The sequence below is a fragment of the Gossypium arboreum genome, chromosome 5 (genome assembly GCF_025698485.1).
Source record: "Gossypium arboreum isolate Shixiya-1 chromosome 5, ASM2569848v2, whole genome shotgun sequence".
NCBI lineage: Eukaryota > Viridiplantae > Streptophyta > Magnoliopsida > Malvales > Malvaceae > Gossypium > Gossypium arboreum.
This window is the reverse complement of record NC_069074.1, coordinates 27158883-27181506: the sequence shown is the minus strand read 5'-3', so window position 1 is coordinate 27181506 and position 22624 is coordinate 27158883. Positions and strand designations below refer to the sequence as shown.

At 35.4% G+C, this 22624-nt stretch overlaps 3 protein-coding genes across 4 annotated transcripts; 2 read left to right on the top strand and 1 right to left on the bottom strand.

Moving 5' to 3' along the window:
• The first annotated feature begins 422 nt into the window (after positions 1–422).
• LOC108453668 (putative UDP-glucuronate:xylan alpha-glucuronosyltransferase 3) lies at positions 423–4802 on the top strand. Of its 2 annotated transcripts, none has more exons than XM_017751917.2 (4): positions 423–673; positions 1978–2187; positions 2524–3161; positions 3497–4802. In XM_017751917.2, the coding sequence occupies exons 1-4, from the start codon at positions 615–617 to the stop codon at positions 4525–4527; spliced, it is 1938 nt and encodes a 645-aa protein (XP_017607406.1). In that variant the 5' UTR covers positions 423–614; the 3' UTR covers positions 4528–4802. The 2 variants fall into 2 exon arrangements, with proteins under 2 accessions (XP_017607406.1, XP_017607405.1); XM_017751916.2 differs by having other exon boundaries at positions 2521–3161.
• A 1627-nt stretch (positions 4803–6429) lies between these two features.
• Positions 6430–8287, top strand: LOC108450471 (stearoyl-[acyl-carrier-protein] 9-desaturase 6, chloroplastic-like). Its single transcript, XM_017748112.2, has 2 exons — positions 6430–7092; positions 7574–8287. The coding sequence occupies exons 1-2, from the start codon at positions 6496–6498 to the stop codon at positions 8138–8140; spliced, it is 1164 nt and encodes a 387-aa protein (XP_017603601.1). The 5' UTR covers positions 6430–6495; the 3' UTR covers positions 8141–8287.
• A 553-nt stretch (positions 8288–8840) lies between these two features.
• On the bottom strand, positions 8841–14311 carry LOC128292635 (uncharacterized; the record flags this gene model as incomplete). The annotated part of the gene is made up of 4 exons (XM_053027514.1): positions 8841–9050; positions 12404–13324; positions 13541–13644; positions 13753–14311. Coding segments are annotated over 4 exons (1794 nt in total), but the record flags the coding sequence as incomplete, so codon positions are not given.
• Between the last annotated feature and the right edge of the window lie 8313 nt (positions 14312–22624).

The following is a 22624-nucleotide window of genomic DNA, read 5'->3' as shown; positions in this document are numbered from 1 at the left end:
TATAGTACTATTATGAATCATGTATATTCTTCATGATTGTACAATAATTTTTCTTTTAAATGAAAAAAACAATATATCTAGTGGTAGTGATATTATTAATCTTCTCAAAATAATTAGAGAAACAACACATATGAGGTAAATACTTTAGTAGCGTATATCAGGTAAATAAATAGTTAAAAATGTGGAAAAAATACCACCAATATATTAAGTATCTTAAAGTCACTTAAGTCACTCATTAATTAAACACGAATATCTATACTTATATAATAAGATTAATTAATCTTAAACATATTTTTAGACACTAAATAATCTTTTTGGCTAAATTTGTCTTAAATTAATCTAGGCAAAAAGCCAAGTATCATTGCCAGATAATAAAATAAAATAAAATAATTATTACAATTTTTTCCTCCTTTTAAGTACTAATAACTGCCGCGCACTCTCTCATTTTCATTTCTCAAAGCGTTGGATCACACAACAGAACCAGCTCTGTCCTTTCTTTTTTTTCCCCTAAAATTTTGAAAAAAAAATCAGTTAAGGCTTTAAATATCTCAAAGTATAAACAAATGATTATTAATTTTTGAGTTTCAGGTGATCTGAAAGAAATTATTCTGAAGATGAGAGGCCCCTCTCTGAGTCCCAAAGAGCCCCGCCACCGCGTTGCTGCTTCCGCCGCGTCGGTTCCTCTCTTCTCTCATTTCTTCATCAATTTTTTAAAATTACTGTTGCCGTCTAAAAAACTTGAATTATTTAAGTAAATCTTTGCTTCGATTTGCTTGTTGACCGAGCTTTTTTAGTACTGCTGTTTGTTTGACTAGAAAAAGAAAATGCAGAAAGATCTGTTGAATTTGGCCGCCGTTTGTAGTTATTAATTTTCCTTTGACTTGCATCTTTGCTTTTAATTACTGTTGTCATTTTAAAAACTTGAAATCTTATAGTAAATCATTGCTTTGATTTGCTTGTTTACTGAGCTTTTAAGCACCGCTGTTTGTTTGACCAGAAGAAAAAAAATGCAGTAAGATCTGTTTGAATTTGGCTGTGATTTGTATTCTTTTAGAAATTTTTCTTTAATTTGTAGCAGAAATATTGTGGTTTTTTTTGTTGTTGTTGAGAAAAGCAGAAATATTGTAGTTGTAGATTGTATTAGTTTCCTTTGTATATTAATTATTTGAAGAAGTTTCCTAATACGGTAGGTATTTATGTGCATCATTTTAGCATTTTAGCTGTTGAAAATAAGATCAAATAAGAAGTAGATTGAGCTAGGGTTAGGCAGCACCTCTCTAACTTTAACTACTTAAGCTTTCAACTGTTTACATTAATTCTTTGTTTTCAATCATATTTTTGCTGCCATTGCTGTTGTTTATGTGAATTAGTTATTATTATTATTTTTTGGTACAACAATGATTTCAACCTAGGCTATTCCCATGGAAGGTGAACATCTGGCCACTTAGCCACAACTTGGGGTTCGTTATTATTTTTATTATTTTCTGCTACTTGGAATATTTTGTGACATTGTTGAAGCCAGAGACAGCATCATGATAAGTAACTTGTATCATGTAAATACTAGTTTTTCTAAGTTATGAAAACTTTTGGAGTTTGCTCGTTTATCTATATAGTTTCTTTGCTTTTGCAAATTGGGTTTTGGATGCTTCCACTTATCTCCATACTGACATTAGATTTGCCTTACATTATTACACATAAGCTATTTTTCTGGACACTGATGAGTGCCAAATGTGGATATGCATTCAATGCGAGCATGTTGAACTTCTTAAAGTTTTCCCCATATATTTAGAGGATCATACCTTATACTCATGTTTGAATGTGTCAGATATAGATGTTAGAAATTAGCACTTTAAAGAATATGAAGAGTTTGAATAACATAGCACACAAGACTTGTGGCTTTTTGGTTTTCTAAAACTTTGTCTCTTTTATATGCTTTATTGGCACGGACTGATGCAATTCATAACTGCATTCTCACAGTGAAGAAACAAGCAGAAGAGGGTTCCAAAGGAACAAGGTTTTCAGAGATGTTGAGAAGGCTCTCCATGTTCCTATTCGGTACAGGAACTGGAATTGCAAGATTTCTACTTTGAAAGTTGTTCTGGTTATAATTTTGGTGGGATCTCTCATCACTCTCCTTCGCTCTCCTGCAGTTTACATTTCAGATCGTCCATCCAATCTTGTATCTCGGTATATTCTATCTTCAAAGTATCTTTCTGTTAATTGTTATATCTAGTCTATAGTTTGCTCTCCTGGGCTTTAATTATTTTCTGCTTGAAAATAAACCATGTGTATGTATATAAGAGCATGCATGTGAGTACATCTGTGTGACTGTAACTAACTAGCTATCCAACTAGCATGGGTAACGACCTCAATATCTCAGTAGCTTTTAAAAGATTCATGACCTTGAATTACTGGTACTGGAAATCTGGGAGCAGCAAGTTTGATAGCATATATGTTCGACATTACTCTCGTTTTTGTTCTATTTTTTCAGTTATATGAAGTAGAATTTGTTACATGCAGCAGGCCTGGTTTTGTAGACAGATGGGTAAGAGACAGTGGTGCCGCAGATCCACGTTATTTATCAATGTTGGATGTAAATTGGGATCAAATCTTGAATGTCATTGAGAAACTGACTGACAGGGACGGATATCAGGGAATTGGCTTATTGAACTTCAATAATACTGAAACTAATCAATGGAAGCAGCTGTTACCAGATGCTGAGCATGTTGTTTTGCAATTGGACTATGTGGCAGACAATGTTACTTGGGAATCCCTGTTCCCTGAATGGATTGATGAAGAAGAAGTATTTGAGGTTCCTAATTGTCCTTCACTACCTAGTCTTCAGTTTCCTGGAAAACCACGGATTGATCTTATTGCTGTTAAGCTTCCTTGCAACAAGGCAGGGAAGTGGTCAAGAGATGTCACACGTCTACACTTTCAGCTAGCAGCAGCAAGGCTTGCTGCATCTGCTAAAGGGCTTCACCCAGTGCATGTGCTTTTTGTGACTGACTGCTTCCCGCTTCCAAATCTTTTTACATGCAAGGACCTTGTTGCACGTGAAGGAAGTGCTTGGCTGTATACACCCAACCTACATAGGTTAAGAGAAAAGATTCGACTGCCAGTCGGTTCATGTGAACTTTCAGTTCCTCTCCAGGCTAAAGGTTAGTTTCAATCTAGTATCTTCAAGATATTTGTTCCTAGAAACTCTTCTACTCATTACAATAATTGAAGCTGACTGGTTGAAATATTTATATGAACCTTTTACACATTTAGAGTCTTTTTACTAGGATTGCTGTTTTCTTGTTCCTGTTTAATCTTTTCTAATTTTACTCTTTTAAGTTTTTCTTGATAATTTGGAACATTTCCTTATTAATGTTGGGTTGAAGTCCAACCATCTTAATGGGCTACAAGGGCTTAAACTGACTGATTTTTTTACTCCAAAAGGTAAATATAAGTCCAAAAGGTAAATATAAACTAACTAAATAAATTTGAACAGGGTCTTTCTATTCAGAGAGAGCACACCGTGAAGCATATGCAACAATCCTACACTCAGCTCATGTATATGTTTGTGGGGCCATTACTGCTGCTCAAAGTATCCGCATGTCAGGTTCAACCAGGGACCTTGTGATACTTGTTGATGACTCAATCAGTGACTATCATAGAGGTGGCTTGGAAGCTGCTGGGTGGAAAATTTATACAATCCAAAGAATCAGGAATCCAAAAGCTGAACCAGAAGCTTATAACGAATGGAATTACAGCAAGTTCCGTCTTTGGCAGTTGACAGATTATGACAAGATTATTTTCATCGATGCTGACCTTCTTATACTTAGGAATATTGATTTCTTATTCGAGATGCCAGAAATTTCTGCTATAGGAAACAATGCGACGCTCTTCAACTCGGGTGTGATGGTTGTTGAGCCATCGAATTGTACATTCCAGCTACTAATGGATCACATCAATGAGATTGAATCATATAATGGTGGTGATCAGGGTTATCTGAACGAAATATTTACTTGGTGGCATCGGATTCCAAAACACATGAACTTCTTGAAGCACTTCTGGGAAGGTGATGAGGTGGAGAAGAAACAGATGAAGACTCGCCTCTTTGGAGCCGATCCACCAATTCTTTATGTCATCCATTATCTGGGAAACAAGCCATGGCTATGCTTCCGGGACTACGATTGCAACTGGAATGTGGACATTTTGCAGGAGTTTGCTAGTGATGTTGCTCACAAAACATGGTGGAAGGTACACGATGCGATGCCAGAAAATTTACAGAAGTACTGTCTACTTAGGTCGAAACAGAAGGCACAGTTAGAGTGGGATCGGAGGCAAGCTGAGAAAGGTAATTACACAGATGGCCATTGGAAAATTAAGATAAAAGACAAGCGTTTAAAGACATGTTTTGAAGAATTCTGCTTCTGGGAAAGTATGCTGTGGCATTGGGGTGAAAAGAATTGGACGGATAATTCAACTGCTAGCCCATCACCACCTGCTATAAAGAAGGTATCTCTCTCTTCATTCTGATTTTATTTTTCCTTTCATTTTCTCCTACATATTTTCTGTGCAGATCTTATAATCAACGGTGTTTTTTAAAGAAAAAATTATAGATTGAGTTCCACCCAATGGTTATCTGGATATATATACACACCTTAGTTTTGAACCTCTTTGAGCAGTCGTTATTCAATTTCTTTTGAAAACGTTTAGCTATTTCATTAGTTTTCTATGGAATTTTTGTTGGAGATTTTCTCCACCCTTATTACATTATTGCAAAAGCAATTGATGCCTGCCTTTTTACAATAGTCTTTGATGGCAAAACAACAATTTCTAATTAAAAAATATACAAGGACTAAATTGAAGATATATAGAATATCATGTAGGGGCGAATTTGAATAAAAATTATAAATCAAGGGATTTAAGGTGTAAATAGGTCATTAAGGCTTTATTACACAGCCATTAGAAACTTTGTGTAGAGACTTTATCCAAAAAAACAGTCAACGGTTTAAATTTGTAGGTGTTTGAAATTTGTAAGTTTAAGTACTTTAATCATTGTTACATATAAGTTTTAACCATCGTTACATATTCACACTGTTGAATATGTTAGTGTTTGAAAAAAATTTAATCATCTTTGTTTATAAGTTTTATCCATCATTATATACACGTAAAGACTATATTAAAAAAAAAAGATTAAGAATTCATTTAGATACAAATTGAAATTTAAAATTTATATAAATAGGATGAAAATATAAAAGATAATTTAAATAAAATAATAAAATTCAAGAGGCTATTTAATATTTTAATTCATAATAAAAATGCTGTCAACAACTTTGTTTTTATGCTTAAGCCCACAGAATCGTTAATTTAATATTTTTTCCACTCTTTAAAACAACTGCACCCATTGTTTTCCATTTCAACAGCTTCACTTTTTTACCCTTTATTCACCATTATCAATTTTCTTTGTTCTTTTATTTTTAAATTAAGAAAAGAGATACTTTTTAAAATTTATTTCCTGTTTATCTTTCTCAATACTCATTTAACTAGTTTATTTTATTTTTCACACTAAAATAATTCAGAAAACATAAAAAGTCATCGTAACTCTTTATTTGAAAATTATAACTTTGGATTTTATAAGACTTTAAAAGAAAATTAATTTCGGGATGGAATAGGTCGGAGTTTAAAAGTAAAAAAGAATTATGATTTCAATTCAAGGTCTTAATTTGTCAATGAGACTGTAATTGAAATGAGGTGATTGGACTTTTAAAGATTTAAATTTTTTATTTACATAAATATAACGTGTGAATTAAATTACATCATATATGTACTCCTTAAAAATGTGTAGAATTAACAGTGCAATCAATTAATGAAAATTAAAATAAAAATTTGAGAAAATTTGAAATATTTATAAAAGCTCACTCTTCTCTTATATTTCTTAACGGGAAAAATATTAAAGTTATCCAATTTTATAAAAAGTTAATTATTTATTTAATTTTTCATATCCCTTAAATTTATATTATTTGTAAGATCAATTTTTTTAATTTTACTTACGAACTATTCACGTGGCAATCTACACATATGTTGTATTAGCAATTAATTAATTAAAATTTAAAATATTAAAAATATATATATTATGATTTTAATAATTTTAATTTTAAATTATTCTTTTATTATTTTTAAATTTAAAAATTATTTAATTATTGATGTGACATATATATATTATGTCAGAAAAAAATTAAATAAAATTTAAAATATTTATTTTATAAAATTAAAAGTTCAAATAAATCATTATTTAAAAAACTGATTCACAATTTTTTTTATCAACCAAGTTCGTAAAATAAAATCTTAAATTATTACCCCCAACAAATAAAATCGTAAATGGCAACATTGTAATTACAGTAAACAGCTGGGTCGAATAGTCACTCTTTGCATATATAATTTACAGCATTGCTTTTGAAACTTCATCGGGAAATCTCAAAAACGCTAAACGCTATTGTCACCATGCAACTCACTTACTGCCTTCCTACCAAAAACCTCTCATGGACGCCACGTGTCCACCACCGTCGCCATTCTCCACCAACCTCCGCCGTCAGGTTCGCCCCGATATCCGCCGCCGTTACGGTATCTCCTCCGAAACATCAAAAGACTCACTCAATGCCATCCGAAAAGCAAGAAGTGTTCAAATCAATGGAAAACTGGGCCACCGAAAATGTATTACCTCTGCTCAAACCAGTCAAAGATTGCTGGCAACCGCAGACCTTTTTGCCGGATCCGGCATTACCATTGGAAGAGTTCAACGACCAAGTGAAGGAGCTGAGAGAACGCATGGCAGAGCTGCCGGATGATTATTTCGTGGTGTTGGTCGGAGATATGATAACGGAGGAGGCATTACCGACGTATCAGACGATGATCAATACGTTGGATGGGGTGAAGGATGAGACAGGGGCTAGCTCTAGTCCGTGGGCTGTTTGGACACGGGCTTGGACGGCGGAGGAGAACCGGCACGGCGATTTGTTGAGGAATTATCTGTATTTGTCAGGGAGAGTTAATATGTTCATGATTGAGCGGACTCTGCAATATCTGATCGGCGCTGGAATGGTAACATTTTCATCACTGTTTCATTAATTTACAATTTTTTTGTTTATTTTAAATTTTAATCCTCAATTTAATGATAAGTAACCGATGGAGCTGAAATGGTAAGGGTTCTTTTACCGCCTTTATTATTTCTATAAATTACTTGTTAGAATTTTATAATTTTATGTTTATGAATTAAAATTAATTCAAAAATATTTTAAAATATCTTATGAATCTATCTATCTAGTATATTAATATAATTATTTTATTGAATTGGGGTTGAAAATTTCTTTTTAAAGAGTAGCAAGTACTATTATAGAGGTGTTTTTGTTTTTAATTTTTTAATTTTAATGAATAAATAATTACTTTTACATTTTTAAATTGAAGATTTTAAAAAATAAAATAACTACTTAATTTTTCCATGTATTTATTTTATTTTATTTTATTTTAAGCACCTATTAGTATATATACTTGATATACTCCAAAAATGGAGTGTGTTTGACAGGACCCTGGAACCGAAAACAACCCATACTTGGGCTTCGTCTACACCTCATTCCAAGAGCGAGCTACCTTTGTATCCCACGGCAACACCGCTCGTTTAGCCAAGGAAGGTGGCGACCCAGTCTTGGCACGCATATGCGGCACCATTGCGGCGGACGAGAAACGCCACGAAATGGCCTACTCAAAGATAGTCGGCAAACTACTCGAAATCGACCCAACTGGAGCAATGCTAGCAATCGGCGATATGATGAAGAAAAAGATAACAATGCCAGCTCACTTGATGTTCGATGGCGAAGATCCACGGTTGTTTGAGCACTTCGCTGCCGTGGCACAGCGGATAGGAGTGTATACATCGGATGATTACGCTGATATAGTGGAGGCATTGAATGAAAGGTGGGGATTGGAGAAGTTGGAAGGGTTGAGGGATGAAGGAAGGCGAGCGCAGGAATTTGTGTGTAACTTAGCGCCTAGGATTAGGAAATTACAAGAACGAGCAGAGGAGAGGGCTAAGAAAATGGGGCCTCAAGCAGTGAAGTTTAGCTGGATTTTCAATAGGGAGATTAAATTGTAAAATGAACCAAGCACTCAATTTCACTCTTTTTCTTTCTTTATTTCCTTTCTTTCTTGTCTGTTTAGAGTGCAATTAATAGGTAAAAATGTAGAGTATGTTTTTTTTGGCTTATATCTCACAAATGAATAATATATGAAATTTTAAAAATATATATTCTTACACATAATATCTAAAAACAATAAAACTCACCAAATAAAAAAATCTCAATGTAAAAAAATCTAAAAGATTGAAACATTAAAAAGAAAAAAAGAAGAAGAGAAAGATTGAAACTTATGAATCAATAGAAATTTATTCAGGTATTGAAATCAACATCCCGCACGATGTTAAGGGTTAAATTCAGAAAAAAAGAAAAAATGAGAAATAAGCAGAGATTACTAGAGAAAAGAAGAAGAAGAAGCTAAGAATTCAGGAGTATACAAGGTAACTCAATAACGGATTCTTCTAACAGCAACAGTAGAATTTAAGCAGTGTTCCAGCCAAAACGACTCGTTTAACTAATGCTAAACGCAACGGATAGCAACAATAAAAGAAGTAACATAATTAACCAAAATATGAAAAGAATAATAGGCGTTGAACCCTTCCATAACAAATACCCCAACCCGAAAAAGGATCCTTGTCCTCAAAGATCAAACACAGGAAAACGGCGTTGAAGAACTTGCCAATTCTCCCAAGTAGAATCCTCAGGAAAAGTGTTTGCCCATTAGACCAGAACCTCTACCGCAGCATGGTTGCCTTGTTTGACGAGGTGTCTATCCAAAATTCGAACCGCTGTCTTGAGAAGAGCTCCATCAGACTCGACTGGTGGCAAGGTAGGAACACTCACTGCCGATCCAATATGTTTCTTCAATTGGGAAACATGAAAAGTAGGATGGATCCGAGCAGCAGGTGGTAATGCTAATTTGTAAGCGACCTGTCCAACCCGAGCTTCAACAGGAAACGGACCAAAATACCGAGGTGACAACTTCTGATTCTTGAATTTGCGGAGAGAATGTTGGCGATAAGGCTGGAGCTTCAAGTACACTAAGTCTCCCCCTGAAATTCACGTTCCGACCGATGTTTGTCCGCCATTTGCTTCATTCGATCTTGAGCATGAGAAAGATGAAACTTCAAGACCTTGCGCATAAATTCTCGATGTTGTAGAGTGCGATCAACAGTGGCAATTGAAGAAGCACCAGCTAAATAGGATGACGCAGTCGTTGAGAGCACCAAAAATACCCTTCCCTGTAAAATAATAAAAATAACAGTAAAGGGAAAATAGGGTTGAATCCTCAGGGACCAGATTGTACGAATGCTCGTTTCTTGAAATCTTGGACAATTTCTTGGCCAAGAAACTTGTATTCCTAAAAAAATAAAAAAAAATTAAGAATCTGGGAAAATAAAAACAGAATTTAAAGTGAATTGGATTTGAGAAAATAAATTACAGAAATTGAAATGAGGAAAAATAAATAGAGTTGGGAAAAGAGAAAGTTTCTTATGTGGTGAGATTCCGGCCTTCGGTTGTCTCGTTCCGCCTTGGGTTCAATCCTTGGCTTTGAAGTAACCCTTCTCAACTCAAGTAAGCCAGTTATAGTGGAAGAGGACGCCTACGACCACCAGCTCCAAAGATTAGACTTACGATTTTTAGGGAACCTGACTCTAGCTAGTAATCTATGCTAGATCAACGCTTCTCAATGGCGTGGGATGGCGAATCCCACGCCATTTTGTCTCTTTGGCTCGCTAACCTCTGACGTAGTAAGTTAACGAACTGACTGTGCAATCCTTCCAAAACATACAAAGTGGCCGCCTTTGCATATGCTGAAAAGCTTACTTCTTAAGGGCCATGGACGGAAGCGTCAGCCCGTAGTGCGGAGAAACGATGAATACTTAGCGAGGAGGCTAAGTACGGATTCTAGGCCTCAAGAACCCAGAATATTGACAACTTTCGACTAGATAGGTTTTAGTGGCTCATGATAATTGTGGAAAAAAATTAAATATAAAAAGGGAAAAGGGAATTTTATTGAAAGAAAATATGAAGAAACAAAAGCCTAGACTTTCAGGGGGAGAGTGTTTACAGAAAAAGATGAACACCCCAAATAGAGTCACTTCACCCCCTATTTATAGTGCTAGGGAGATAGTCTAATTGAACTTAAATTCTAAAAAGATAAATAATTAAAGATAAATAAAGATAATTAAAATAAAATCCTAAATTTGAATAATCCTAATAATTATCTTAATATTAATTATCCTAATATAAATAAAATAGAGTCTTATAGAATAAAATATCTCCTTTTTGCGTTTTTAGTCCTTGTGTCTTCCACGCTCGCACTTTTGGCACAATCTTTTTCCTGTGTCGCATATCAGCCCAATGTGTCTCCAAATTCGCACTTTTGTCTCTTAATTTTGCTTTTGCCTCCAAATCAATCCCTAAAAGATAAAAAGACATAAATAACTCAAATTAGTAGGATCAAGCTCAGAATAAACACATGATTAATACATAAAAATACGTTATTCTAGAGCATTATCAAACTCCCCCTACTTAGTCCATGCTTGCCCTCAAGTATGGTTCCTATCCACTGTGAAAGTTAGATTCTGCCATAAAAGAAATATCACTCCAAAGTTTTATAAGAATTAGTTAAAAATGCATATGAAAAATAAAGAGAACCCTAAGCTTGCTTTAGGTAAAATAGAAAAAGTTTTCCAATTAATACACACAGAAATTAAAATCGATTTGAATTATTTCATGGAAATTAGGTGAATTACTAAACCTACCAAGACACCCTCTTTGTTTCTTCCTTAGTCCCAAACTTTATTTATTTACATATATTTTCTCTTTTTTTTCTTTTTTTTTTTTACTTTTTATTTTATTTTATTTATGTATGTGTGTATGTATGTATGTTGAACCTTTTGACGCGAAGAGTGATGACAGCTAAGCACCAAACCCCGGTTACTCAGCCCAACATACTTTTTATTTTTATTTTTCCTAAGAACATGTCAAACCTTTTGACGCGAAGAGTGATGACAACCTAAGCACCAAACCCCGGTTACTCAGCCCAACGCATTCTTAAGAATTAATTTCGGTTAGTGGAGCTTTAACTACCACGTCACACAACCTTTTGACGCGAAGTAGAATAACAACCTAAGCACCCTACCCTGGTTACTCAGTCAGTCACGTTCTAAGCTGTACTCATAACCACAGAAAAATTTATTAACAATGAAATTAAAATTTTGAGAACTTCGGGAAAAACAATTTAAGTGTCAAGAACAAGTTTCAATAATCACCTAATAGCCATGAACATTAATTAAACATGCAATCATTTTAAGTGTTCACTTTAGATTAAACTTGATCAATTTTACAACAAGCAAGATAGAGTTAACTCCATTAATCACAATTGCTTTTAGCCTAATAAAAATAAAACAGTGGAGATAGCATCAATTATAGGAAAATCATAACTTTCCTAGAAGGCAAGAATCATGCATGAAAGTCAAATAGGGGCAAAGTCATGGTTAAATTCTTGGGCATGAAAAGAGGCAAAATATGCTTAAAAAAAAATATAGGCAGCAACAACCAAATCAGTAGCAACAACAAAAATTCAACATCTAAAATGATAGCAATAATGAGGAATGCCTCCCCCCTACTTAAAACACATAGTCCTCGATGTGGAATAAATAAATAAATAGGTAGAAGAAAAGTTTAGAAGAACTCCCCGTGTAGTTACTGTCGTTCGCGCATTATGGTAATGAGTTCTCCCTATTGTTGTTTCGGTTTACCTAGACAAAAGAAGAGAATTTTATTAATATCTGAAAATAATAAATAATAAAATAATAATAAAAAATAAATAAAAATAAAAATAAAAAATAAAAAAAATAAAAATTGGGTTGCCTCTCAATAAGCGCTTGTTTAACGTCGCTAGCTTGACGCCTCAACTAGTATTGGGGCTGTTCCAGCTGAATTCTTTCGTTCGTATAGGTTTGGAAATTCTCCTTTTTTATCACATCCACCATATTTGGGTTTGATCGTCCTTGCGCATCTTTCATTGGTTTCATATTTTCCTCCAAGGGGTTGATCCCTTTTAAGTCAGTAATGGTCTCATCATTCTTTAAAAATGTGCATTTGAGATGCTCGGGAAGTGGTTTTAATTTCACATCTGGTACCTGCACAACAGAAGGTAGAAGTTTAGTATTCATAGGAGCCAATAATTTATTAACAGATTCAAAATCATCAAAAATCATTTTAAATTTATCTCCATAAGATGACTCAAAAGTTTTTTCTACTGATGAGTCAATTATGTCGACACGGTTTACGTTCAAGACTTCACTTGGGTGACTAATAGTGCCATAAACGTTAAACTTCACGATCTCCCTGTCAAACTCCATCGTGAGGGTTCCGCTTCGTACATCAATCTTAGTATTTGCAGTACTAAGGAAAGGTCGCCCCAACAAGATGTCTGAAGACAGAGGAGCGTTATCCTCATCCATTTTTATCACATAAAAATCTGCAGGGAAGATAAGCCTATTAACTTTGACTAATACGTCCTCAAGGACTCCTTCGGGATGCACAATAGACCTGTCTGCCAACTGAATGGTAACACCTGTCTTTGTCAAAAAACTCGCGTTAAGTGATTCATAAATAGAAAAAGGCATGACATTTATGGAGGCCCCTAAATCACACATAGCCTTTTTAATTCCTAAATGGCCAATTTTGCATGGAATAGCAAACATACCCCTATCTTTGCATTTAACCGGCATTTTCCGCTGTAGCACTGCTGAAACATTCTCACCAACACTTACCTTTTCATTACCTGTTAGTTTTCGTTTGTTGGTGCAAAGCTCTTTGAGGAACTTGGCATATCGCGGAATCTGTCTGATTGCATCTAACAGTGGTAAATTGATCTCGACATTTCTGAATGTTTCGAAGATCTCTTTATCTTTCTTACTTTTTCGACACTGATTTAATCGTCCTGGGAATGGAGGTTGGATTTTCGGCAGTGAGGGTTTCGCTGGGACCTGTTCATCTTTTTTGGGTTTTTCCTGGGCACTTTCTTGGCCAAGATTTCTGCCAGGAATTGGTTCCAGCACCTTTCTACTTCTCAGCGTTACTGCATTTGCATTTTGCCTCGGGTTTGGTTCTATTTGCGATGGCAGCTTTCCTTGAGAGTTCATCTTCTCAATTGATGTGGTCAATTCTCTTATAGATGCTTCAGTTTTCTGTTGAAAATCAAGCATGTTAGCTGCTAATTTATTGACCAAAGTTTCTAGAGAATTACCTGAATCTCTTGGCTGTTATGGAACTCAGTTCTGGTATGGTTGGTTATATCGTGGGTTGGCCCCATAACTTAAGTTAGGGTGATCCCTCTATCCTGGGTTGTAGGTATTTGCGTAAGGGTCATATCGCCTTTGTGGTGGCCCAGGAAAATTTCCCACAGCATTTAAATGGGCCATAGTATCATCATTCAAACTGGGACATGCATCAGTTGTATGTTCAGGGGTAGCACATATTCCGCATAACCGGGTTGTCTTTGCTTTTTCTGCAATAAGAGAAATCAAAATATTAGCAATTCTATCAACTTTATCTTCTAAGGTTGAATTACTTAGCTGATGAACCCTTCTAGGGGGTTCAGGATTAGCTCAGAATTGCTGAGAATTTGTAGCCATCGTGGAGATCAAGTCTCTTGCTTGTTGTGGAGTCATATTGACCAACGCTCCTCCACTCGCGGCGTCTACCATATTCATTTCCATGGGTTTTAGGCCTTCATAAAAGTACTGAAGCAAAGACTGTTCCGTTATACCATGTTGTGGGAAACTTGCATACAACTTCTTAAATCGCTCCCAGTAGTCGTACAGAGACTCTGTGTCTTTTTGCCTTATTCTCATGATTTCTCTTCTTAACTCGACTGCACGCGATGCTGGGAAAAACCTGTTAAGAAATAAGCGAGATAGATCAGCCCAAGTTGTAATGGATCCAGGAGGTAAATAAAATAACCATTCCTTAGCTGAATCTACTAGGGAAAAAGGGAAAGCGCGCAATTTAATTTGATCTTCAGTTACCCCCTGAGGTTTCATACTACGGCAAACCATATGGAATTCTTTCAAATGCTTGTGGGGATTTTCATTCTGTAACCCCCGAAAAGTTGGCAGTAGCTGGATCAAGCCTGATTTTAATTCAAAATCAGTATCCATAGTAGGATACGTGATGCATAGTGGTGGTTATTCTGTCGACACTTCGTCCAGTTACCGAATTGTTTGAGCCATAGGTTGAGGTGCCAAATTAGGGTTTTCGTCAACCCTAGTGTTAAACACTTTTTCAGGGGAATCGACTTCGACTTTTTTGCTTTCAAAAGTTTGAGTAGGGTTTTCGTTAACCTTAGACTCTGCTTCGTCGTCGATTCTGATTTCTGGCGGTGGATTGCTTTGAGTTCTAACCACCGTTGACTAATTTTTTCTTAGCTTTGTTTCCTTGCGATTAGCTCTTGCAGTCTTTTCAATCTTCGAATCAAACGCAAGAGTTCCTGGAACAGATCTGGTCATAAGAAACAAAAAACAAGATTAGTACGTTACCGATCCCCGGTAACGGCGCCAAAATTTGATGCGGTCATTGAGAGCACCAAAAATATCCTATTCCCTATAAAATAATAAAAATAACAGTAAAGGGGAAGTAGGGTCAAATCCTTAGAGACCAGATTGTACGAATGCTCGTTTCTTGAAATCTTGGACAATTTCTTGGCCAAGAAACTTGCGTTCCTAGAAAAATAAAAAAATAAAATTAAGAATTTGGGAAAATAAAAACAGAATTTAAAGTGAATTAGATTTGAGAAAATAAATTGCAGAAATTAAAATGAGGAAAAATAAATAGAGTTGGAAAAAGAGAAAGTTTCTTATGTGGTGAGATTCCGGCCTCCGGTTGTCTCGTTCCGACTTGGGTTCAATCATTGGCTTTTAAGTAACCCTTTTCAACTCAAGTAAGCCAGTTATAGTGGAAGAGGATGCCTACGACCACCAGCTCCAAAGATTAGACTTACGATTTTTAGGGAACCTGACTCTAGCTAGTAATCTATGCTAGCGAATCCCACGCTATTTTGTCTCATTGGCTCGCCAACCTCTGACGCAGTAAGTTAACGAACCGACTGTGCAATCCATCCAAAACATACAAAGCGGCCGCCTTTGCATATGCTGAAAAGCTTGCTTCTTAAGGGCCATGGACGGAAGCGTCAGCTCGTAGTGCGGAGAAACGATGAATACTTAGCGAGGAGGCTAAGTACGGATTCTAGGACTCAAGAACCTTTTTGGGGAATATTGATAACTTTAGGCTAGATAGGTTTTAATAGCTCATGATAATGGTGGAAAAAGAAATAAATATAAAAAGGGAAAAGGGAATTTTATTGAAATAAAATATGAAAAAACAAAAGCCTAGACTTTCAGGGGGAGAGTGTTTACAGAAAAAGATGAACACCCCAAATAGAGTCACTTCACCCCCTATTTATAGTGCTAGGTAGATAGTCTAATTGAACTTAAATTCTAAAAAGATAAATACATTTAATTAAAGATAAATAAAGATAATTAAAATAAAATCCTAAATTTGAACAATCCTAATAATTATCTTAATATTAATTATCCTAATATAAATAAAATAGAGTCTTATAGAATAAAATCTCTCCTTTTTGCGTTTTTAGTCCTTGTGTCTTCCACGCTCGCACTTTTGGCACAATCTTTTTCCTGTGTCGCATATCAGCCCAATATGTCTCCAAATTCGCACTTTTGTCCCTTAATTTTGCTTTTGCCTCCAAATCAGTCCCTAAAAGATAAAAAGACATAAATAGCTCAAATTAGTAGGATCAAGCTCAGAATAAACACATGATTAATATATAAAAATATGTTATTCTAGAGCATTAACATAGGGTAAGTGCAACGGTGGTTCTTGCCCATAAAGATCTGCATAAGGCGTGGTCTGAATAGTAGAATAGTAGGTGGTATTATACCACCACTCTGCCAAGGGAAGCCAAGAAACCTAAGCAGAGGGTTTTTTGCCAGTCATGTAATGCAAATAGCTCTCCAAACACTTGTTAAGGATTTCGGTCTGGCCATCCATTTGGGGGTGGTAGGCCGTAGACATCTTCATTTTGGTCCCTAAATGGCGAAACAGCTCTTGCCAAAAATGACTCAAGAAAAGATGATCCCGATTAGAAACGATAGAATCTGGTAGTCATGTAACTTGTAGATATGCTGAAGATACTCCGAAGCAACAGTCAAAGCTGTAAAGGGGTGAGCCAAAGCTAGGAAGTGACCGTACTTAGTCAAGCGATCAAATACAACAAGAATGGTGGATTTACCCTGGGATGGAGGAAGACCTTCAATGAAATCCATGCTAATGATAGCCCAGGCACAATCAGGTATGGGTAAGGGTTGCAAAAGTCCAGGAGAAGCAGAAGTGTCAGTTTTGCAACGCTGGCAAACATTACATTCCTGAACCCACCGTTTCACATCTTTCGAAAGGCCTTCCAGTACAGCAAAGCAGAAATATAATGTCGAGTCGCATGGATGCCAGAATGACCCCCTAAGGCACTGTCATAAAAGAGACCAAAAATGTGCTTTCGAAGTGGTATATCCTTCCCCACCACAACTTTGTCCAACTTATGAAGAAAGGTACCGTGCTACAAATACTTAGAATGTAATTGGGGCTGCTCTTGGATAGCTTAGCACAACTGAGAAAGTTTTTTATCAGTAGCATATGAAGATACAATGCGGTCCCAAACTTCTGACTAAGGAGAATGCGCATTACCTTCATATTGGAGCAATTGAGAAGTGTGATCAAAAGGTTTTTTGGACAATGCGTCGGCCACAGTATTCTGAACCCCCTGGCAATAAGAAATGGATAAATCATAACCCAACATCTTTGCGACCCACCTCTATTGATAAGGCGTGATTGCTTGCTGTTCAGAAAGAAATTTTAAGCTCTGGTGATCCGTTTTGATGAAGAAGTGTCGGCTAACCAAATAAGAATGCCATTTCTTCACTGCAAGCAAGACCGCAAGCATTTCCTTGTCATAGACAAACAAGGCTTGATACTTAACACCCAATGCCTTACTGAAGTATGCCACTAGTCTACCATTTTGTTGCAAAACAGCCCCGACCCCTTGACCACTGGTGTCGGTTTCTATACAAAAAGGTTCTTAAAAATTGGGTAACATAAGAACCGAGGCCTGGCAATTGGCCACCTTGAGTTGATTGAAAGCAGTTTGCTCAACCACTGTCCATTGCCATGGTTCGTCTTTTTTTAACAAAACAGTAGGAGGCTTAGCCAACAGACCATAACTTTGAATAAAGCGTCTGTAATGTCCTAAAAACCTCATAACTCTTTGACAGATGTCGGGGAAGACCAATCCATCACACTCTCCACTTTGGTACGATCCATGCTAACCACTCCTTGAGAAATCACATGACCAAGGTACTCAACCTGTATAGCTCCAAAAATACACTTAGACTTCTTAGCATAAAGCTAGTTAGACCGCAACACTCGAAGCACTTATCGCATGTGGAGCAAATAATCAATCGATGTCTATGAATACACGAGTATGTCATCAAAGAAAACCAAAATGGACTTCCTCAAAAAGGACCGAAAGATAGAATTCATCAAATATGTCATCAAAGAAAACCAAAATGGACTTCCTCAAAAAGGACCGAAAGATAGAATTCATCAAAGATTGAAAACTCGAGGGAGCGTTGGTCAGGCCAAATGGCATGACTAAGAATTCATAATGACCAGCATGTGTTTTAAAAGCTGTTTTATACACATCTTGGTCATACTATCATTATTCTTTTTGACCATCATCACTATCTCGAATTATGCCCGCATGCAACATTTCTTGTATCAACTTTTTTCTATTTCCGTTTTCTAAACTGCTGGATATCGAAAGGGTCTCACCTTGACAACCTTGGACTCATCCATCAGAGAAATTTGATGATAATACAATCGGTGTGGTGGCAAACCCATAGGAATCTGGAAGATGTCCTTAAAGTCAGCAAGAAGACCTTGCAAATCGAGTGGTAACGAGCTGGTTGCTTTGTGAGAGTAGTCTGATCACAAGAAGTTAGTAACATCGGATATAGCCCATTACCAACCAAACTTAAACACTTAGCCAGTTGGCTACTGGGCACAATCTGGAGTGAGCCTGGTACAATACCTTACAGCATGCAGTCATGTTCTATATGTTTAAATTGCATGGTCAAGTTAGAGAAATTCCATACAATTGGACCAAGGGATAACATCCACTGAATACTAGGCACCAAATCAAACCCTTTTACTGTCAAACGAGAAAGTCAGTAGTGAAATGATAACCCTGCGTCTCCCATGAATCTGCTCGACACAATCCTCGAGTGGACAGTTGAACCCCATTCTCTACCATAACTCGCAAGGTATTACTCAACTCCATTGTTAAATTTAGCCTTTTAGCCACCTTGAGGTCAAAAAAATTGTGTGTACTCCTAGAGTCCACCAACACACCTATTTCAGTGTGGTCAATAACGGCTGAGAATCGCATGGTATGATTTTCTTGTAGCCCTTACAAAGCATGCAATGACAACACAAGATTTTTTGAAATTGGCTCTATTAAGTCTGATGGCTCAGGATAATTTAGAGAATCTTCGGATGATGGGCTCTTAACATCAGACCCTTGTTCCCATGTTGGTTCAATAACAAGTTGGTATAATTAGGACTTAGAACATTTATGACCTAGAACATACTTCGAACTACACCAAAAACAAAGGCCCTTCTTCTGCCTATCTTCCAATTCTGCTTGGGACAAAGACTTAGATGGAATTCTTTGTCCCACACTACCTTGCACCAACCCACTGTTGAGGTTGACCCCCCACTCCTTTTTGCACACGTGAAGTAGGGAAGAAAGGTCTCGGTGAACTAAAGCTACTGCCAGTACTAAACCCCATCTTTGATGATCCACATGCAATGTTTTCAACCTGCCTAGATAGGTCATAGCCTTCCATCAATGATTAAGGTTTAAATAACTTGAGATACTGCCTAATTTCAGGCTTTAAATTACTGAAGAATATACTCAAAGCAAAGGGTTTAGGCAAACTCAAAAATCTATCATGGAATTGATCAATGGATCCATGTTGCTTAAAAGTGACTAACTCAGTCATAGGATCGAAAAATGAGTCAGAACCAAAACGCTCCCTAATTCCCCTAGCATACACCTCCCAAGTTAACTGATGTAACCTCTCATGCCTATGTACAAAAAAGTGATGCCAGTCTAACGCCTTCCCCTCTAAATGTAACATAACCACCCTGACTTTTGAATGCTCCCCAATACTTTCGGCCTCAAAATATTGCTCTAATTTAAACCACCAGCCTCTAAAATTCTCACCATCAAAACGCGGGAAGTCTACTCGAAAGGACGTATTTAAAGTGTCCACCATACCTCCACAAGAAGACACACTCGAGTGTTCTAGATCTGGCATTGGAGACACTATGAAATGCTTATTCCCAGGGAACCCAGGTGAAGAGCCCAAAATTCTCATCCCTTTGCTCAACGGTACCCCAGTAACTAAGACAGGAGGAATCTGCCCAAAATACTGCTCAAACAACGAATAAAGCTCAGGTCTAAGTTCAGATCGTACCTCTGATCGGACTTCTGACTTAAGTCCCTTTTGGAAATCCTTCAACCTCGCATCAATCCTAGCATCCAACTGAGTAAATTCAGCTTGCAACTGAGTAAGCTCACCTTGCATCATACCAAGCTCTTTCTGCATCCTTATAGTCACTCCGTCCACAGTCATGAGGATCGAGCAAGCTCAAATACCTTTGTTAAGGGTTAAATTTAGAACAAAGAAAAAATGAGAAATAAGCAGAAATCAATACAGAAAAGAAGGAAAAGAAGAAACTAAGAGTTCAGGATTTTCTCATATCATATTCTTGTAGTAACTGTTACAGTATATAAGGTAACTCAATAATGGATTCCTTTAACAGCAACAGTAGAATTTAAGCACACCATTTTAATAACAGTATTCCAACCAAAACGACTCATTTAACTAATGCTAAATGCACCAGATAACAACAATAAAAGAAGTAACAGAATTAACCAAAATATGAAAAGAATAATAGTCGTTGAACCCTTCCATAACAAACGAATGCTAGTGTTTCTTTACTAATTGATTGGATGTTTTAATACTTTGGGTTTAAGTTTAAGAAATTTGGTATTTAACTTAATTTTGATAGCAATATTTGTTGAAATGGTTAGAGTTTTAAAACCCTAAATTTCAAAATTCAAAATTGAATAAGGTATCACCAATTTTGATTAAGAATAGAGATCTTAAATTTATATAATGTCTTTATAGATTGTTGCGCACAACGATAGTCTAAAAAGAGTACATTTTCTGCCAGCTAGGCCCATCTCTAGTACATTTGCAAATTGAGTCGATCAATTTCCTTTGCTCACTTTCAATACTTATTGCGATGACAAGTTATTATTTAACCATAAATTTAAGCTTGTGGAGAAGAAATTATTCTTTGATGGACTAGGAATCATCGCCTTTCACATCGTTTTTGAGAACTCAAAATTCCTTAAAACATGTAAATTAATCTTCATCGAATACCCACAATGAACACAATAGCCTTCATTAGACATATGTCTTCGAACTCACTCTGTATTAATCAGAATCCTATCTTGCTACAATAACCATAGGAATACATTAACTTTTTATGGAGCCTTACAATTCCAAATCGACTTAACATTACTATGAGATATCATATTCTTGTAAGTATTAGAAAATAATGTTATTTTTATTCAATTAGAATAACAACACATTCTTTAGATTTTAAAAGTAATTTAAATTAGAAAAAATATTAATATATATTTATAAATAAATAATCCAAAAATTGAATCGAAAAATTATTAAAATATATTTATAAAAATATTTAAAATTAATTTTAAACATCTCATTTTATATTGTTTAATTTTTATTTAAATAATTTATATTAAAAATAATAAAAGATAAAAATGCTAATATACAATATTCATTACTTCAAAATAATTTTTAAGTAACTTTTAACTAAATTATTGTGATGCATACTACCTAAGAATTTCTTGTGACATTAAGCTGAAAGAAAAAAGAATTATAGTAAAAGGAATTAAATAGATTAAACAACAATTGAGTGCTACCATGATTAAGATCATTTTTAACTATGCCACTAATTGTACCTGGAGCCTAAATAAATTTATTAACACCAAATGTTTGTGAAAATCTCATATTTATTGCTTTCTGTATAAACATGGGTCACTTCAACCTCCCAATCCAACCAAAGGAGCCTCCTTATAGCTCGCATCAAATCGTTAGCACCATGACTAACTTCTTGCTCTTTTATTATAGAGATTGCAAGTAAACTGTCCATCTCTACTGTCGAAACCATTTTTTGAAAAACGGGGATCGATTTTGGTTTTAGAAATAAAAAACGGGAGTCGCCACTAATTTTTTTTATAAGATGTGATCGGGTCACCTCGTAAAAGTTGTTGTTTTTAATAAATGATTTGATTTATTTAAACAACGATTTTGGTCTGCGAAATTCAGAAAAACGAGTTCGGGAGTTGGTTACGTACGAGGAATGATTAGCATCCTCGTAACGCCCAAAAATTGATACCTAGTTGATTAATTAGTGCCTTAGTGTCGAAAATTGAAAACTTGAAAGACTTTAAAATACAATCTCTCTTTTCATAAAAAAAAAACTCGAATGTTAAAGACCTTCTCATCTCGAAGTAATAAAATGTCACATCCAGTAAGTTAGGACACGACATCTCGAACTTTTGAGAATGAGCTTGCCTTTTATTTAAAACTCGTATATTTTCACCCTTTTTAAAAAGATATTCGATTATTTAGGGTAAACGAGGAAAATTGAAACCCAGTAAGTTAGGGCACGATCTCTCGAACTTCCAAATACCGAATATTGCCTTTATTTATAAAAATTTTATCTCGAGGTAACAAGATGTCATATCTGGTAAGTTAGGGCACAACACCTCGAATCTCAGAGAGTAAACATTTTATTCAAAACTCGTATTGCAATTTTAAAAGCATATTCTGTTATTTAGGTTAAATGAGAAAAATCGAAACCCAATAAGTTAGGGCACGATTTTCTCGAATCTCGAAATACAAAATATTGTTTATCTAAAACAACATTTTAATGTATCGAGTAAAAATATAGTGTGATTTATAGTGAAATATAAAAGCAAATTATGGTGCTAATACGTGTGAAATAATAATAGGTGTGACAATGTTGATAATAATATGAGCAATTATACGAATATGAAATATAAATAAGGCTAATAATAATATAAAAGTAGAAATAAATAAACAAGTAAAACAGAAATTACTAAAAAAACTTAAACAAATAAATAAGAAAAGTGAAATAAACAAATAAATAGGTAAATAAATAAAAATATAAAATATGATAAAAATGACTATAATAATGAAAACAGTAATAATAATAATACTAATGATATTAATAGT